Source organism: Symphodus melops, assembly GCF_947650265.1.
Source record: "Symphodus melops genome assembly, chromosome: 1".
Classification (NCBI taxonomy): domain Eukaryota; kingdom Metazoa; phylum Chordata; class Actinopteri; order Labriformes; family Labridae; genus Symphodus; species Symphodus melops.
In genome coordinates this window covers 38,912,862-38,929,875 of record NC_136691.1, presented here as the reverse complement: position 1 = coordinate 38,929,875, position 17,014 = coordinate 38,912,862, and the positions used below count along the sequence as shown (strand labels likewise).

The window sequence follows — 17,014 nt, the reverse complement described above, 5'->3', positions numbered from 1 at the left end:
GAAGATGGATTAAAATAGGAACAGTTGATCCCTTTATTAGTTTGCATCCCAACCAAAACATATTGTCTCTTCCCGGAGAGGTAATTGCCAGAACTTCAGAGGACCTAAACATTGTCTTGTCAATTCATTCAGTAAAATAAATCCACTTCTCACATTTCACAAATTAAGCAAACTGAGAAAATAACTGCAATTACAACGTCAGGTTTTATCAAGTGGGAGAATGACTGAGTGGATTTTTTCCAAAATGAGAGTGTAGGCATGGACCAGCTGGGTTGCAATGTGAAGTGAAATGTAATCTTGTAAAGTCCCGATGGCTACCATGGATCAGGCCTTTCCTACAGTATATGCTGTGAACAGGGAAACATGTGCCGTTGTATGAATGTGTGCTGATTGGAAGAGAGTTGAGTGTTTCTCTAGAGAGGAGGGAAACATTCCCAGGAAACACTTTATGTGGGATATAAAATTGTAATAAAACAGGCTTTATAGTGGCCTTATGACTACTCTGATGATTTATATCCTGTCAACATGAACTCAACTCAAATCCTAGACTGTACTGTAGCCTTTATATCTGGGTATTTTTGGCAGAAGGAGTGTGCAGTTGCTGCCAAATGTTTGTCCAAAGTTACAAATTATTTAACACATATATGGTGCAACAAAGTCACATTTGTAAGTTTGATCATTTCCTGTTGTTGGAGTTACCCAAAATCTAACTCTCAATAGCTTATAGGTGAGCAAGGAAAATAGGTGTGGAACCACTGCACTACAGGATGATGTTTATCAATGATTTGCACACAGTAACACATATAACTGATGCATTATTCAGACTTCACATATGTGATTTAAATGGGTAAATTATGCAACATAATGTGTATAAAAAAATCACAAACTGTTACTATGAAATACTACAAATCCTAGTTGTGTCAGTCCTACAGTAATTCTAAAAGTTGTTCATGCAAATAACACTACGAGCACAGAACAGTCATGTTACCATTACAAGATTTTCTGTAATGGTGAGAAAGCTGCCAGAGTTGATTCCACTATCAACATGCCAGCTTGTGCAAGCTGTCACGCTTGACTAATCTAGGACCAGGTCCAGATCCACCAATGGCATCTTCTCACGCAAAGACAAATGACCATCTATCAAGCTGTCAACTGCACCCCTGTGACCTTCATCAACAGAAACGCCGTCAGATGGGGCCTCTTGGCCATCAACTTTTAAAAGACGCCTGTGCTTTGCTTTTGCCCGCTATTTCTCTTCTGCAAATGCACTCAGAGCTCCATAACTTCCTGTCCGTTGAGTGACAAAGTGGTGCAGACAGAAAACAAAAAATCTTAATACCAAGGAGGCGGAAAGGAGGGGAGACACTGTGTGACTGTCGAGTTCCTCTCAAAACTACTGGAGCATTAAATAATTGGGTTGACAGAAGTTTTAAAAAAGATTAAATTACGACATTTTATCCATCAAAATATGAAATAATTCCTGGTTACTATAAGGCTTAACATAAAATACTTGTTAACACCACATCGATAAATTACAACATGTAACTGTGCTGCAAAAATCAGTAATTTAAGAAACGACCTGATGCATTTTACATGTCCAGCTTTGATCTGTATTTTAGACCGCCAGGGGTATCCAAGGTTATGACATGGGGAGGTTAAATAAACACAATGCACACTGGTTTGCACTGAAAGCAAAGCATGGCAAATTGTATGGGAGGAGTTCCAGTTACTGTGAGCAGGCTAATGAAACTACTCAAAGAAAGAAAAGAAAGTTTGAAAAGTCAAATATAGGGACAAGGTAGTCTCCCTGCTGTATCACAGACAAATCTGGAGCACAAAACAAGCCCACACTAATCAATGAAAAAATTATTTCATGATGAATGTCAGGCTGATATTTATTTCATTCCAGGTCTCTTTTTTTTGTCTTCTGTTTGCACTAAGCAGGTGTGCATAGTCTGCAAAGGATGGAAACGATGCTTGAGAGGGATAAGACAGAACAAAAACAACAAAGATGATGACAAGGCTCTTAACAATAAGCTTCAACTTACTGTAAAGCTCCATAAAGTCATGCCTAGCTTCAGATTTGGTTGATAGAAAAAAATCATAAAATACGCATGAATCAATGTAGAAATATCACCATCATCATGAAAGGTTTATGACTGCCAACAAGTATTCCTTTGTTTAACTTCTTAAAAAGTTAAAGTAAAGTGGGAATAAAAGCAGAGTGATAACAGCTGCAGTTGTCGAGCTGTTCAGACCAAAGAAGGAACTGCCTGGTGACAAGAGAGCCCAGCGCTGAATATCTGAAGTTAATCGCATGCGAGGCATTTGCCTGATTGTTCTTCTTCTGTGCCCCAGCTTGAGCAACATTAAGATAACAATCTATTATTTTCTTTCACTGTTTTGAGTCAAAGGAAGGGCATTTATTTCCTGTTCTGTACAGTTGGGGGTGCCTCGTGCCTTGTGATCTGAAAAGTAGACCACAAACAGTATCATAAATAAACCTTTGCAGACATTTAAAGAGCACAACTTGCCAATGAGTTTGTGTTTTCTGGAAAGTTGGTGTTTAAATAAGTGATAAAAAAATGTAAGTTAAAAATGTCTAACGTGGAACAAAAGCCAGTGGTAGGGAAAGCTTGTCACATTGTTGACACAGTCAGCTGACTGACAACATTAATAGGTTAACAAGTTTAACATGGCCGTTACACTCAAGTCAACAACAGTTAGAATAAATAACAATTAGGGCCATTACATGTCGTTCCTTACAAAATAATCCAAGAATGTCTCACAAAGGCCAGATCTCTGCTTATAATTCAATACATGTGATTTGTGTGTGTGTGTGTGTGCGATTGTTTTCCTTTATTTGTGGCTCTATTAGGGTAGTGATCCCTTCATGGCTTCTCCACACAGGCACACACTTTAAACTCCACCCCTCTGCCTTCAGTCAGGGTGTGATTAGAGCCAATACAATCTTGGACAACCTGTACTGACAGAGAGAGAGAGAGAGAGAGAGAGAGAGAGAGAGAGAGAGAGAGAGACCACACTGGTGCTCTCTGGTGGTTCTTTCAGCAGCGTCACTGTTGCTTGATCTTCAACAGCCCAACTGAGGCATTTTGGGGCTCGTGCAGGACTCAAAGTAAACAATGCAAACGACTCTAATCCCAGTGGATGTATTTAAATGGACATGATTGGGTTTTACTCACGTAAACTTTTTGTTTTTAACTTATTGTCGCCAGGATTTTTGAAAGTTCTGCAATTCTGTGAGTTCATACTTTTTCTGCTTTATGGATAGTTTGGATCCTTTTTTTGCGTGAACATGTTGCTGTTACCTATACCAGAAGAACTTCCTGAGACAATCACAACTTTGGAAACGTGGAATGAAACTTTTTCCTTTTGAACATGACAACATAAGCTTCCCAGAGTTTGAAAAGTAAGCAAAAAAAGACTAAATAGTTCGGAAACTTTGTATCACAGCACATTTATGATGTGCTATGATGTGCAAGATTCTTTTTTCTGTAACCTTGGACTTGAAAAATACATCTTCAACTTCCTCTTGCTGAATTGAGTGGGTAAATAATGGAAGGCTTGCTCTGGGCTTCAAATGAAACTAACTCAACAGCAACTACCTACCACCCTGCACTGGGATCCTGGAGCCTCGTCATACTGGTCCCCATCATACTGACGATAGTGATTGGAAACCTGCTGGTCATCATCGCCATAACTCGAACTTCACAGCTTCAGACAACCACAAACATTTTTATTATGTCACTGGCGTGTGCCGACCTCATTATGGGGGTCCTGGTGGTGCCTTTGGGGGCTTCTATAGTGATGATGGGAAACTGGCAGCTCAGTGAAACATTTTGCGATATATGGACTTCTGTGGATGTACTGTGTGTGACGGCAAGCATCGAAACTCTTTGTGTCATAGCAGTGGATCGGTACATAGCCATAACAAGGCCACTCAGATACAAGGTTGTTCTCAGTAAGAGACGATCAAGAGTAATAGTTTGTGTAGTTTGGGTTGTGTCTGCCTTAATCTCTTTTGTACCGATTATGAAAGGGTTTTGGCGTGATGATGAAGATGTAGCAGCAAAGAGTTGCTACGATGACCCAAAGTGCTGTGACTTTGTGACTAACAGGGCTTTTGCAATTATATCTTCCACTGTCTCTTTTTACATTCCTTTGCTCGTAATGATATTTTTGTATGCTAAAGTTTTTCTAATAGCCACACGGCAGGTTCAGCTCATTGATAAGAATCGAATGCGGTTCCAGAATGAGTGTCCGACAGCACGCGTACAGATACCCCCCCACATAAACAATATCTTACCATTGACGTGGGTTGGATCCAACAACTGCAACAGCACAGAACGTAGAAAGAACTCCAAGCGTAGGCCATCACGGCTAATGGTCATAAAAGAGCACAAGGCCCTTAAGACTTTGGGAATCATCATGGGGACCTTCACTGTGTGCTGGCTGCCTTTCTTTGTTGCCAATATCATCAACGCATTTGACAAAAGCATCCCCTCAGAGAGGATCTTCAGACTATTAAACTGGCTGGGATACATCAACTCCGGGCTTAATCCCATCATCTACTGCAGGAGTCCAGAGTTTCGTATGGCGTTCAAGAACCTGCTGGGCTGTCCATGGCTGTCTGCCCTCTGGCTAAATACTTTCTATAAAGAGCTTCGGACCAGATGTTCATGCTTTCTGTGGCAGGCTGATTCAAGCACAGCTGGACCTTTTCAGAAAACTCCAACCAGTATGATGGAGGGAAATGAGAGCCTGACCAGTACCCAGGGAAGCAGCAAGAGTGAGGAGGTTCCCTCAGGTCCTCTGCAGTCCAACGGCAGCACACAGTTCAGTCAGACTTCTGAACCAGAAACCACATTGTAAGTTCCTTTAGCTTTCCTTAAGTTAAGTTTTTTTTCAGTTTTTACACGATGGACAAAATACTACATCAAGGAAAAAAAGTTACAGTAACTGTATATGTACAGATCAATAATTGATGGAAACAAAACCAGCCGTAACTCGACAGTCTTGAACAAGTGTTTTAAATTTAGTGTTCTTGTTTTTGAAAGTTTTCAATTAATATGATCAAAAAATAAACGTAGTAAATGACAAACTTATGTTATTACATCATTCTGAAAGTAAAAAATAGCCTTCTGATCAAATGTGCATCAAATTGATAGTGATCTTTAGCTACTTCTGTGAAATCTTAATTTATTTTCCCATTTAAGAATAATGTTGTGTAAGGGTTCTACTATGTGACTTGTGAGCACATCATTTGCACTGTAAAGCAGAAGACTTGAGAGTGTAGAATCGATTTCCTGTTACATCAATCTATCTAGATTACTCAGTGAATTTTTAACATGCTTTACAGATAAAAATCCATCTTCTTCTTCAGAGAAATATTAGTTTTGAAAAAAAGGTTTAAACACATTTAATAAGATTTTTTGTTCAAATGTTTTGATTAAGTTCTTCTTCTTCTTCTAATGGTACATTAATACAGTCTATGTGTAAATATTTTTGGTTTGGTGCATTATGTATACAACCATCAATGATAAACAGAACCTCACGTTTTACATTATCTAGGCATAGTCACTTTTTAGGATGTTGCAAATGGACTGTACCGTTTATTTCCAATTTTGCAATTCTTCAAAGTAGAAATCCATATTTAGAAATGTTTAATATATTTGTCAGTCCATAAGTAAAATAGATGTATTGGAACATTGCATGAAAACAACTTATGTCATCAGTGTGGACTGCTTTTGAGGTGTTACAATATGACAAAACTAAGTTGCATGATTCAATAAACATTTGATTAATGGACCTGTATCAGTTACTGCAGTGTGTGTAGAAGATATATATAAAAAAAAAAAAGGAAGATAATATTCAAAAGAAACCCTGAGCTGAAAATATGAAAACTTTTATGTCATTAGTATGACAGTAGAGTTTTACGAGTGAAAGGCTGTTTGGGACAGTTACATGGCTCATGTTTCCAAATGTTAGTGTGGCTCTGCGCCTTTCAGTGGGCCTCAGTGTGCCCAGCCCAGCACCCCCTGCAGCTGATAAATCTTTATCACTGCTGGACAAGACTTCCCCCAGCACTGAGAGGTTGTTTACAACACTGACAGTCAATGAGATCAAACTCTGTTAAACTGGTTGACTGGGTTTGGACAGCTCGTTTTTGGTTTCATTATTATTATTTATAAACTGAACTCAGCTCAGCTTTATTTATGAGCACCTTTCATAAAACAATGCAACACTAAGTGCTTCACAAAAGAACAAACAGGCAGGAATAAAAACACAAATTAGTTTTAATAGATACACATAAACTATTAAAAAAGAAAGAGGTATTGATTTTAAAACAAGATTAATGATCATTCCTATTTAAAAAAAGTAACAAAATCAATACTTTGAAGAATGTTGAAATATGAATAATCAATCGAATAAATTTATCAAAAGTAAAACAAGACTAAATACCAGAGATAAAACAATTTTTGAGAAGAACATTGAACAAGGCAGTAAACTTACCCAGAATTTAAAGTCTGATTAAAAGATATATCTAAAGCTTAGTTTTAAAAACTCTCATAGAGCTCTCCATTTTAATATCTAGGGGCAGTGAGTGACAGAGTTTAGGTGAATGCAAAACAAAAAGCTCTCTCACTGGTGCTTTTGAGGGCCACATAAGACACATCAGTGATCTGACTGGAAGGAAAAATTACAGACGATCATTGATATATTGACCATGTAAAGCTTTCAAAACCAGTGAATTCATCAAAAATAATTTCTTAAACAAACAGGAAACCAGTGCTGAGTTCTTAAAAGTGAAATGATATGTAAGTGGTTCAGTTTTGTGTTTTAAACTGCTTGCAAAAACCTGAGCTTTTTCTGCAAGTTTTTGACTCCTACTAAAATGATTATGTATGCACCAATTCATTTGTTTAACATCGGTATTTGCTAATATCAGCCATGTTGACAGACATCAGCAACAGAGGTAGTGATGCTTAGGAAAAACTCAGATCCTTTTTTTGGCCACTGATGTGGGAGCCTTGGTTTTACCTCCATTTATTTGAAAAAGTGTTGCTCATCAACACTCAGAGAGACAGGCTGTGAGAGATTCCAGCACGTGGGGTTATTAGGTAACATATAAAAGTAAAATTGGGTATGATTGCATTAAAATGGTAATTGACATTGTTGTTTCATGTTTCCAAGTTGCACCTATAGAGAAAATGAAATAGGTCCACAAATGCTTCCTTGAGAAATGCCATGAGTATATGACACACACTGAGGCTAACATATAGAAAAATAGATAAGCACTAAACCAGATTAAAACATGGTCAGAGAGACCCGCCCTTTTCTCTACTCTGGTAATTAAAATGTCATGGCCGATTGTGATGAATGCTTTGTTGAGGTATAAAAGAAGAAGGACTGCCACATTGTTTTTATCTACAATCCTCCTAACGTTGTTTACACCTTTCAGCTGGGTGGTCTCTGTGCGGGGGTTTGATCTATAGCCTGACAGAGGTGTCTAAAATACTGTTCTGTTAAATGAGAAAGTAGTTGGCTAAAAACTATTTTCTCAAAAGTTTAACTACATTAGAGTAGATTAGAAAACAGGTTGTATTTTAGTTGTTTGTGTGTGTGTCGAAAATATTCAACAATTTATTTAGATTGGGATCCATTGCACATTAGCAACACTGCATCTAACTGAGTCTTTAGAATAGGGCATGGCAACATTACCAGAGGCCCAAGGGCGTGACTCTATTTCCTTAATGAATTATTGAAAATTAAAACTTGATCTTAGAAAATGTTTTGAAGAAAGTGTAGCTTGCTTTTCCTTTCAACACCCAATAACTAGGGCGTCAAGTGATCTGGATGTGGATGGAGGAAGAGTATTTACCAAATATGGTAATTTCTCAATAACATCATTAATGTTTCATGTCACAACAACAGTTTCATGTTTCTCATTTCAAACAGTAAGGGTGGTGATAATAAAGACGGAATAGATCATTAACAGGGACTTTGGTGATGGATGAACTCTCAATGCCCTTTGTAATAACTAAATCCAGAGTATCTCAATGTGTGTGCTATTGTACGAACTCAGTCTGAAATCAGTAAACATCACATATAAACTGCTGACCAAAGACACTTAATCACGTTTTAACAATAAGTATATAACATGTCATTATGCTGGCTGTATGGATTATACCATGAACACATCATTTTCTATAGTGGTGTTGTTTTAACACAGGATCCCTTTTTTCACAATCTAAACAAACAAACATGTTGAATTACAAAAAAGTGAGATTTCAAGGTTTAATTCCAGTAAGCTTTGTTTTATAATTAGTTTCAGGTGTTATTATAACAGTTCATTTTCAAATTCATGTGAGAATAAACTTTATCTGAAAAGTATTATTATTAAAATTGTAATGACTGATCATAATAACCGTTATTTATAACCATGTAGGTTGGTATCTCTCTCCAGCAGTATATTTAAAAAAAACTTGTAATCTGCATGTATGCATTTAACAATAAAATAAAGTCAGTGTGAACTCCAAACTTCCAGTTAAAAATCAATCCATTGGGTTTCTGAAAATAAATATAAAATGATTAGTTCAACTGTCGACCATTTAATGAATTCAAATTCAGATTTCAATTTCATTTGACAAGTGGTACAATGTGCCTCTTAGTTCCAGGAGTAATTCAACTTTATGACTCTGGGATGTTTAATTTCAAATATTTACTTTGCACTCGATCATTTCTCTTCTCTTTAAATGACACCCTCTCAGTGGATTTTAACAGATAAAATCAGTGGGACTGTAAAAAGGGAAACATGAAGGAGGGTATAAAAGTCTTCCTTAAAAGGAGGCCGGTGTTTTCTGTCATAAATCAGCCCCAAGGAAAGGTTTGAAGGACTCACCCTCAGCTTTGAGCAGGATAACAATCATAAGTGAGATCAACTATTTGGGAGTGACTCTGGCCGGGCCACAGCTCAGGTTAAAGAAGGGAATATGAGATGTATATACACATATCTGAGGCTGAACTGCTAAGGTAGTTTTTGACTCATTATAGCATCTTAAAGCTATATCATATGCTCCGCAGTCTTTCCACTATCAATTTCTATTTAACCTAGCAACACCAAAGACATATTGAGCTGCATACTAGCGTGAGAGAGCATGCAACGGTAGGTTTAAAAGGGAAACAATCCCATCGACAGTTGCATGGGCGGTTCTAGGGTGGAGCCAGTCCCCCTGTAACACTGAGCTTAGTCCCCCCTGAAAAAAAAAAAAATTGTTGCCTTTATTTCTCCCTCTCTCTGTCTGTCTGTTCGACTCTCTTTCTCTCAAGGCAAGTGTGACAGTCAATCGAACTGTTCTGACCCCACTTAAAGTAAAAAAAGACAAAAAGACGAGATAAGAATCTCAAATTTCTGCAGACAAGACAGAAACTGATGAATGAAAACCAGAATGCAGGAAAAGAAATATAAGCTGCTTAAAATTTTTAGGGCCACATATGATCCACAGATCCTTCACCTTTAAGACAAAGTAAATATGTGTGAATTTGTCAAATGTTTAGATTGGGTTGCATTTAAAGTTAGGCATGAATTGTGCATGCCCCATAATGTTTTCAATGATACATTAAAAGGAAACACTTTGGACCTCACTCTTTTCTGAACCCTGGTTACAGCCCTGATTTAAGGTTCTGGTAGATAATTCTGTGCACTATTAATTGGTATATCTTTTTCTGTTTGTCCTGGGTTAAATGTGCCCCTTTGACAAAACAACTGGCCCCAGCCTGACCCCTACAGCAAAAGTGGTCTAGAACCGCCACTGGGCAGTTGCTAAAGAAGTGTGCTGCACTGCTCTGCACTGCACTGCACAGGCTTGCCATTATCAATAGTAACGTTGTTTTCACAGAAATACATGCAGGCATATGCCTGCTGCCCTTATCAACATACAGCCGCCCTCAGCTTTTGTCACGTATGCACCACGCTCTATGACGTGCAGTGTTTCCTACTCCATGAAATACTGTGCTTTATACTCATCTTTCATTATCACTGGCAAGGATGTTTGTTGTCATTAAGGTAAAAACTTTAATGATCAATCAGTCTATTTAGCAGAACACAAATGTTATTGGAGGTATAGAGTCTATGGCATATATTTTTATTTATATTTTATGGTGATATTTTAAAGCTCATACTCTACAGAAGATGCGCTTCTGCAACATCTGTGCTGGTGATTAAAAATTAAAGTTTAAAAGAGAGAAAAATAAGCTTATGACTAAACATTATTTTGCAGTTTAAAAACTGAAAACATAGCATGCATAAAATGTAGTCTAGAAAGTCTTTTGAAGATTTAAAAAAGTAAAACGTATGTGAAGAACATTGACTAACGTCCAAGGTATCTGCCCAGATTTATTTCCAAAGCAACATCTGAAAGGACACAATAAGCAGTGCAGGTGCTAACACTGACCGAAGGTCGGCCGAGAATGGATTTTTTTAGAGAGTCGTCTTTCATTGGTCTCAAACTAATCAAACTGCTCTCACAATAATTAAACACCTTTACAGTCAGGGCTGAACATGTTGTTTGAGGCATGTCTTACAAACAGTATGTTGCTGAGCTTTCTTAAAAGTTGTGTAAGACTCTCACACAGTCCACATTTTCTTTCACATGTATTCATGAATGCCACATTCTTTGCAGATTAACCTCTGTTCACAGGTTAAGTTTTGTTTGAGACTGATGTTCTGCCAATACATTGCATTCCTAATGTTTGGATATATGTTCATTTTCCCAGCTTGTGAGACAAAACACAGAGAGATGGTGGAGGAAGCCATTTCCTGTGTAAATAGTGACTACCTTAGACACAATGAGTGGCTCATTACTCTAAATGATTATGTAAATATTTCAGACATATTACATGACTTTCACAGGGACAAATCTAAAAGGAAAATGTGTATATAGAGCAGATCTCTGTTTTTAGGAAACTGTGTGTAACTCTGCAAACTTTGTCATTAGATATAATTGTGTTTGCCACCCAGGCATGCTATACCCTCCTAAAGTGTATTAATGGACACTGTGTTATTGCATTCTGAGTTTGAAGATACAACATCCAGTTAATGTTGGAGCAAAATGTGTATTAATGGTCACATTTCCATAAATGTTTAAACAGCTGTCTCTAATTCATCATGTTCTGTGCAGAATTAGTTGAATGTTTAATATGACTCAGAGTACATAGTGATTGACAAGCTTGTAGTTATGTCAGCTCAGTGAGATTTCAAGCAGCCTGAATGTTGGTGTAATACGTTTAAGCACTGCAGAGCTTTTGGCACATACCAGTATTTAGGCATCCTAATATCGTAAAGGGTTTTTAAGAAGGAATGGTGCAACACGTTTTATGTTCCATGTGCCCTGAATTATGCAGTTTTTATTTATCTTCTCTGTACTACGCAGTGCCTTGAGGTAACTTAGAGTAGGATCAAGTGTAAGACAGCATGAAACAAAACACAGAGTTAATCAAAACATGGTAGTATTGACCTGTGGAAAACCTACCTTCCTTTCAAGCCTGGTTGATATTAGAACCAATAACACTAAAGCACACTCCTTCAACAGAACCATGTGGGGGTTTAAAAAACACGGGTCAGCTCAACATTGTAAAAACAAAGGGGGTTATAGTTTATTTTGTATGCTACTCAACAGCAGCTAAAAGCAATTCTACATTAGAACAAAACTACACTCAACAAAAATATAAACGCAACACTTTTGTTTTTGCTCCCATTTGTCATGAGATGGACTCAAAGATCTAAAATTCATTCCAGATACACAATATTACCATTTCTCTCAAACATTGTTCATAAATCTGTCTAAATGTGTGATAGTGAGCACTTTTGCTTTGCTGAGACAATCCATCCCACCTCACAGGTGTGCCACATCAAGATGCTCATCAGACACCATGATTAGTGCACAGGTGTACCTTATACTGCCCACAATAAAAGGCCACTCTGAAATGTGCAGTTTTGTCTCACAGCAAAATGCCACAGATGGCGCAAGCATTGAGGGAGCGTGCAATTGGCATGCTGACAGCAGGAATGTCAACCAGATCTGTTGCTCGGGCATTGAATGTTCATTTCTCCACCATAAGCCGTCTCCAAAGGCGTTTCAGAGAATATGGCAGTACATCCAACCGGCCTCACAACCGCAGACCACGTGTAACCACACCAGCCCAGGACCTCCACATCCAGCAGGTTCACCTCCAAGATCGTCTGAGACCAGCTACTCAGACAGCTGCTGAAACAATTGGTTTGCATAACCAAAGAATTTCTGCACAAACTGTCAGAAACCGTCTCAGGGAAGCTCAACTGCATGCTCGTCGTCCTCATCGGGGTCTTAACCTGACTCCAGATCGTCGCCGTAACAGACTTGAGTGGGCAAATGCTCACATTCGATGGCGTCTGGCACGTTGGAGAGGTGTTCTCTTCACGGATGAATCTCGGTTTACATTGTTCAGGGCAGATGGCAGACAGCGTGTGTGGCGTCGTGTGGGTGAGCGCTTTGCTGATGTCAATGTTGTGGATCGAGTGGCCCATGGTGGTGGTGGGGTTATGGTATGGGCAGGCATCTGTTATGGACGAAGAACACAGGTGCATTTTATTGATGGCATTTTGAATGCACAGAGATACCGTGATGAGATCCTGAGGCCCATTGTTGTGCCATACATCCATGAACATCACCTCATGTTTCAGCAAGATAATGCACGGCCCCATGTTGCAAGGATCTGTACACAATTCTTGGAAGCTGAAAATGTCCCAGTTCTTGCATGGCCAGCATACTCACCGGACATGTCACCCATTGAGCATGTTTGGGATGTGCTTGACCGGCGTATACGACAGCGCGTACCAGTTCCCACTAATATCCAGCAACTTCGCACAGCCATTGAAGAGGAGTGGACCAACATTCCACAGGCCACAATTGACAATCTGATAAACTCTATGCGAAGAAGATGTGTTGCACTGCATGAGGCAAATGGTGGTCACACCAGATACTGACTGGTTCTGAGTCCCCAGACCCTCAATAAAGCAAAAACTGCACATTTCAGGGTGGCCTTTTATTGTGGACAGTCTAAGGTACACCTATGCACTAATCATGGTGTCTGATGAGCATCTTGATGTGGCACACCTGTGAGGTGGGATGGATTGTCTCAGCAAAGCAAAAGTGCTCACTATCACACATTTAGACAGATTTATGAACAATGTTTGAGAGAAATGGTAATATTGTGTATCTGGAATGAATTTTAGATCTTTGAGTCCATCTCATGACAAATGGGAGCAAAAACAAAAGTGTTGCGTTTATATTTTTGTTGAGTATAATATTTACAATGAAGTCTACGTACAGTAGCAAAAGCATTTATATTCACAATATTAATACTCTATTTCTAAAGATATCCCACTGTTAATGGATGACTGGCATAACCTTTACATCTTTATGTTTGATTTCAGAGGTTTGGAAACATCAAACAATTTGAAACAAAAAAAGTTTTAGTTTTTGAAACCTTGTACAGATTCACTGGATAATGTATTCTTTGTTCTACTGAGTGGAGAAATAAGATCTGACAGGACAAATCTCTCAGTTCATCTCAATCGAGCCGAAGCCAACAGAAAAGTGACAAAATCTGAAGTTTCTTGAGGTGCCACTTGCAGCTCATTCCATAGGCCAGAAAATCTTCATTAGGCCCCATATTGATATTCAGATTGGTACACACAAAATCACTTTGATTTCTTTTTTTAAATGAATGACAACTGTGATCTCAACCTCTACATGTATATTATTGACCAGTTTAATAACGATTTGACTACTGCATACATTATGACATGTTTGGGTTCTCTCTCTGATGCTGATGTGATTCTACTCTCTCGGTTGAGTGATCAGGAAGAATAGAAATAGATACATCAACGTTAATATGGGACAGGACTTGCAATCACAGCTTTGTCAAAACATGGGTGCAGGAGAAGCTAATCCTTCTCGTCTTTTAAAAAGGTACAATTTCCAGGTGTAAAGCTGTTGCTATACTGCCTGGACAGGATTGTTTTGGTGATATTTCCTTGAATTAAGTAAAATATCAAGCAGAGCCTTTACAATGGACCTCACTGTCACAACAGAGGGAAGCAGAATTAAACCTATGTAACCGAGCAATGATGAGTGCTCTGAAACTGAGGTTGTGGGTACTGCCAGCGCAAAAAGTGCCATCTGTGGACACAAGCCTGTATGTATTCAGATTCTTTCAATCCAATTAAGACTACATCACACATGCAAGCAAAGTCTGTGGTTTGTGATTCAAAATAAACCATGAATCCTGTGTGAATGTTAGATTTAACATCAAGTCTTTGCCAATTCAATTTGATCCAAATGCATCCGCTTTAATTTAGTCCTCAAAACACAACGTGTACCGAACAAAGCCTCCAGTAATTTATTGTAAATACTGTAAAAAAAGTACTTTGGACTTTGGGAGTTCTGTTGAAGCCACATTGTTAATAGTTTCCTGCATATTTTTTTCTCTCACATGCATTCACATTTCTGTGAAGCTCAGTTATGGTTTACGTCTTCCTGTGGAGACATGTTCAGTGGAGGTGATAGCATCAGAATTCCTGTTTCGTCAGAAAAGAAGTATCATAAAGTATTACTTAGCATGACTTAGCATAATTTTCTGCTTTAAATGACAAAAAGAAAATAGGTAGATGATACACTGTTACACTTCTACACTTGTAGCTCCTTCGTGTCATAGAACCTGATTTACTCCGGCTAACAAGTCACTCAATAAAAGCTTATTTGTTTAAAGAGTCACAACTTACAGAGTGGCACAAAAAGTCAAAGATAAAATGAGGTTTTCAATGAAAGAGCTGTCTTCAGTGTCTTTCCACTTCTACAAAATAAATGAGACTAAAATAATAACCACCTTTATAAAGATAGATCCAAAGTGTCAAGCGGGGATGCACGTACATGCACAGTTACTTTCCAGATGACTCACCATCTTGTCTTCATTATATGTTTTCCACAAGTGTTTGATAACTTCATTTGAGGAATCAACACAATAAATATGTATATCTATATTATTTACCTCTAAAGATCCAAGATAGATCTAAGAAAGATATAGAGCAACCCAATCCAATCCCATATCGCCCTACTTTAAATACATTTGGTAATGTGAGATTTATTTAGGAGTTTTGACATAACATTCATGTCAATAGAAACCCTACATGCTAATCTTCCTCTCTTTCTCAGCTTCACATTACAGGAGAAGGACGGATGAACTGTAAATGTTGTGCTACTGAAACGATCTTCTCCAGCTGTGACTGTGATTCCTGGAAAAGGCTGAGGCCCAACAGCACTGACGAGTGAAAGAGGTGTACTGCCATTGCACCTGAGAGAGTTTCAACACTAACGATACAACTGGACTGACTGTCGTGAAACGGCTGTTTAGTTTGAACAGGAACACTGTGTCATTGTGGACAGGAGAAACTGAAAGAATAAGAACTGCACAGATACTAGCTCACACAAAAGTTCAGCCTCCAAGTGTCGCCTAAATACTGTTTGCAAAAGACTTTTCCATCCCGAGTATGACAATACATTAATGCAAGGTTGAAATGCATTGTAGTTCAACTTTTAAAATCACTTTCAATGTCTTTTAAGTTATCTATTTTTGATGCACTGAATTTGTAGCAAAATACAAACATTGCAAGACAAGGCTGCTTTCACTGTCCAACAGAAACCAAATTGCTTTTGGCACAAACTCTTCAGTTTAATATGTCCTGTGTGTAAAAAACTACAATTTAAGTATTCAATTATAATGACTTTGAATCTTGAACCTTCCTGTTTTGAGCCAGAATTGTGTGCTCCCACAATGGCTGTCTTTTTTTTTAAATCCCCTAGTTCGTTATAGCAACCATGGCTAATATATACAAAATATGTATTCTGATTGGCCAACTGTTAAAATCTTAAAACTAGTACACTCAACATAATCCCTGTCAGCAATCAACCATCAGTATACATTTTTAAGGTACAGTATTTAGAACTAAAGGGAACTTTAGCTGAACACTTGCCCTAGCAGCTTAACATTTTGTAAGTGGCCATGGTATAGACAAGTCTGAAAGAAAGAGTACTACTGAAATGTCCAATTGTGTAACAATAATGGACTTCATGGCAGAAACATCCCCTCCATGCCATTCATTATTTTGCTGGATTAACACATTCTAATGCAATTTTTTTGCTTAAATTACATTTGTTACATTGAGAAATAAAAACAAATCTGTGTCATTTGGGTCATGTGTGCTCTGTGTGAAAACTCCCCACAATGAGGAATTAAGAGATATAGAGTGCTGAAATGATGTCATAACTGAAAGCACATCTGATGGGAAAATGGATAGACAAGGAAATCTGATGGGGAACGACAAACAGTAAAGCAGCCAGAGGTTGGAGGCTGTGGTTCGCCGGGGTTCGGGTCCAAGCTGTAGCTCCTTTTCTGTATGTTGTTCCCCACTGTGCGGGTTCCACACACTGGGCTCAACAATTTCAAAGTAGCAATTTCATGTAATTTCACAATCTTGATGGACTGGGTTTTCAGAAATTGTACCTATGGATATACTGAGCTACAATTTCACTGATCATTTACAGATTTTAAGCTTTAGCAAGGTCAAAAACTCAAGTGATACCACCTTTTTCAAAAGACAAACAATTTGACAAGTAGAACCATCCTGTTTTCAAAAGAAATGGAGAAAATTCTGAACCAAAAGAAACAAGATTTTAACAATGATATGTTATTTAATCTTCATTATTTTGTCAACTTATGATCCATCAAATTTATCATCTGAGCTTCTGTGGGGTGCCGACACCAACGTGTAGCACTGATCAGTGTAAAACTAATGCTGATAGTAGTGATATATAACAATGTAAACAAATCCAGTTTTCTTATTTGAAGTATTTTTCCACCAACTGAAACCCAAATTATTCATGGCTATGCTGCT

The 17,014-nt window shown here is 38.1% G+C and overlaps 1 protein-coding gene across 1 annotated transcript; it reads left to right on the top strand.

Moving 5' to 3' along the window:
* Positions 1 to 3,098: 3,098 nt before the first annotated feature.
* Positions 3,099 to 16,307, top strand: adrb3a (adrenoceptor beta 3a). Its single transcript, XM_079360226.1, has 2 exons — positions 3,099 to 4,889; positions 15,276 to 16,307. The coding sequence occupies exons 1-2, from the start codon at positions 3,577 to 3,579 to the stop codon at positions 15,301 to 15,303; spliced, it is 1,341 nt and encodes a 446-aa protein (XP_079216352.1). The 5' UTR covers positions 3,099 to 3,576; the 3' UTR covers positions 15,304 to 16,307.
* Positions 16,308 to 17,014: the final 707 nt, after the last annotated feature.

What these genes read in the sequence shown, in the direction of transcription:
- adrb3a (XM_079360226.1), top strand. Translation starts at nt 3,577, where the DNA reads ATGGAAGGCTTGCTCTGGGCTTCAAATGAAACTAACTCAACAGCAACT. An exon ending in TCTGAACCAGAAACCACATT is followed by an intron (nt 4,890 to 15,275) that starts GTAAGTTCCTTT and finishes TCTCTTTCTCAG; the next exon opens with CTTCACATTACAGGAGAAGG.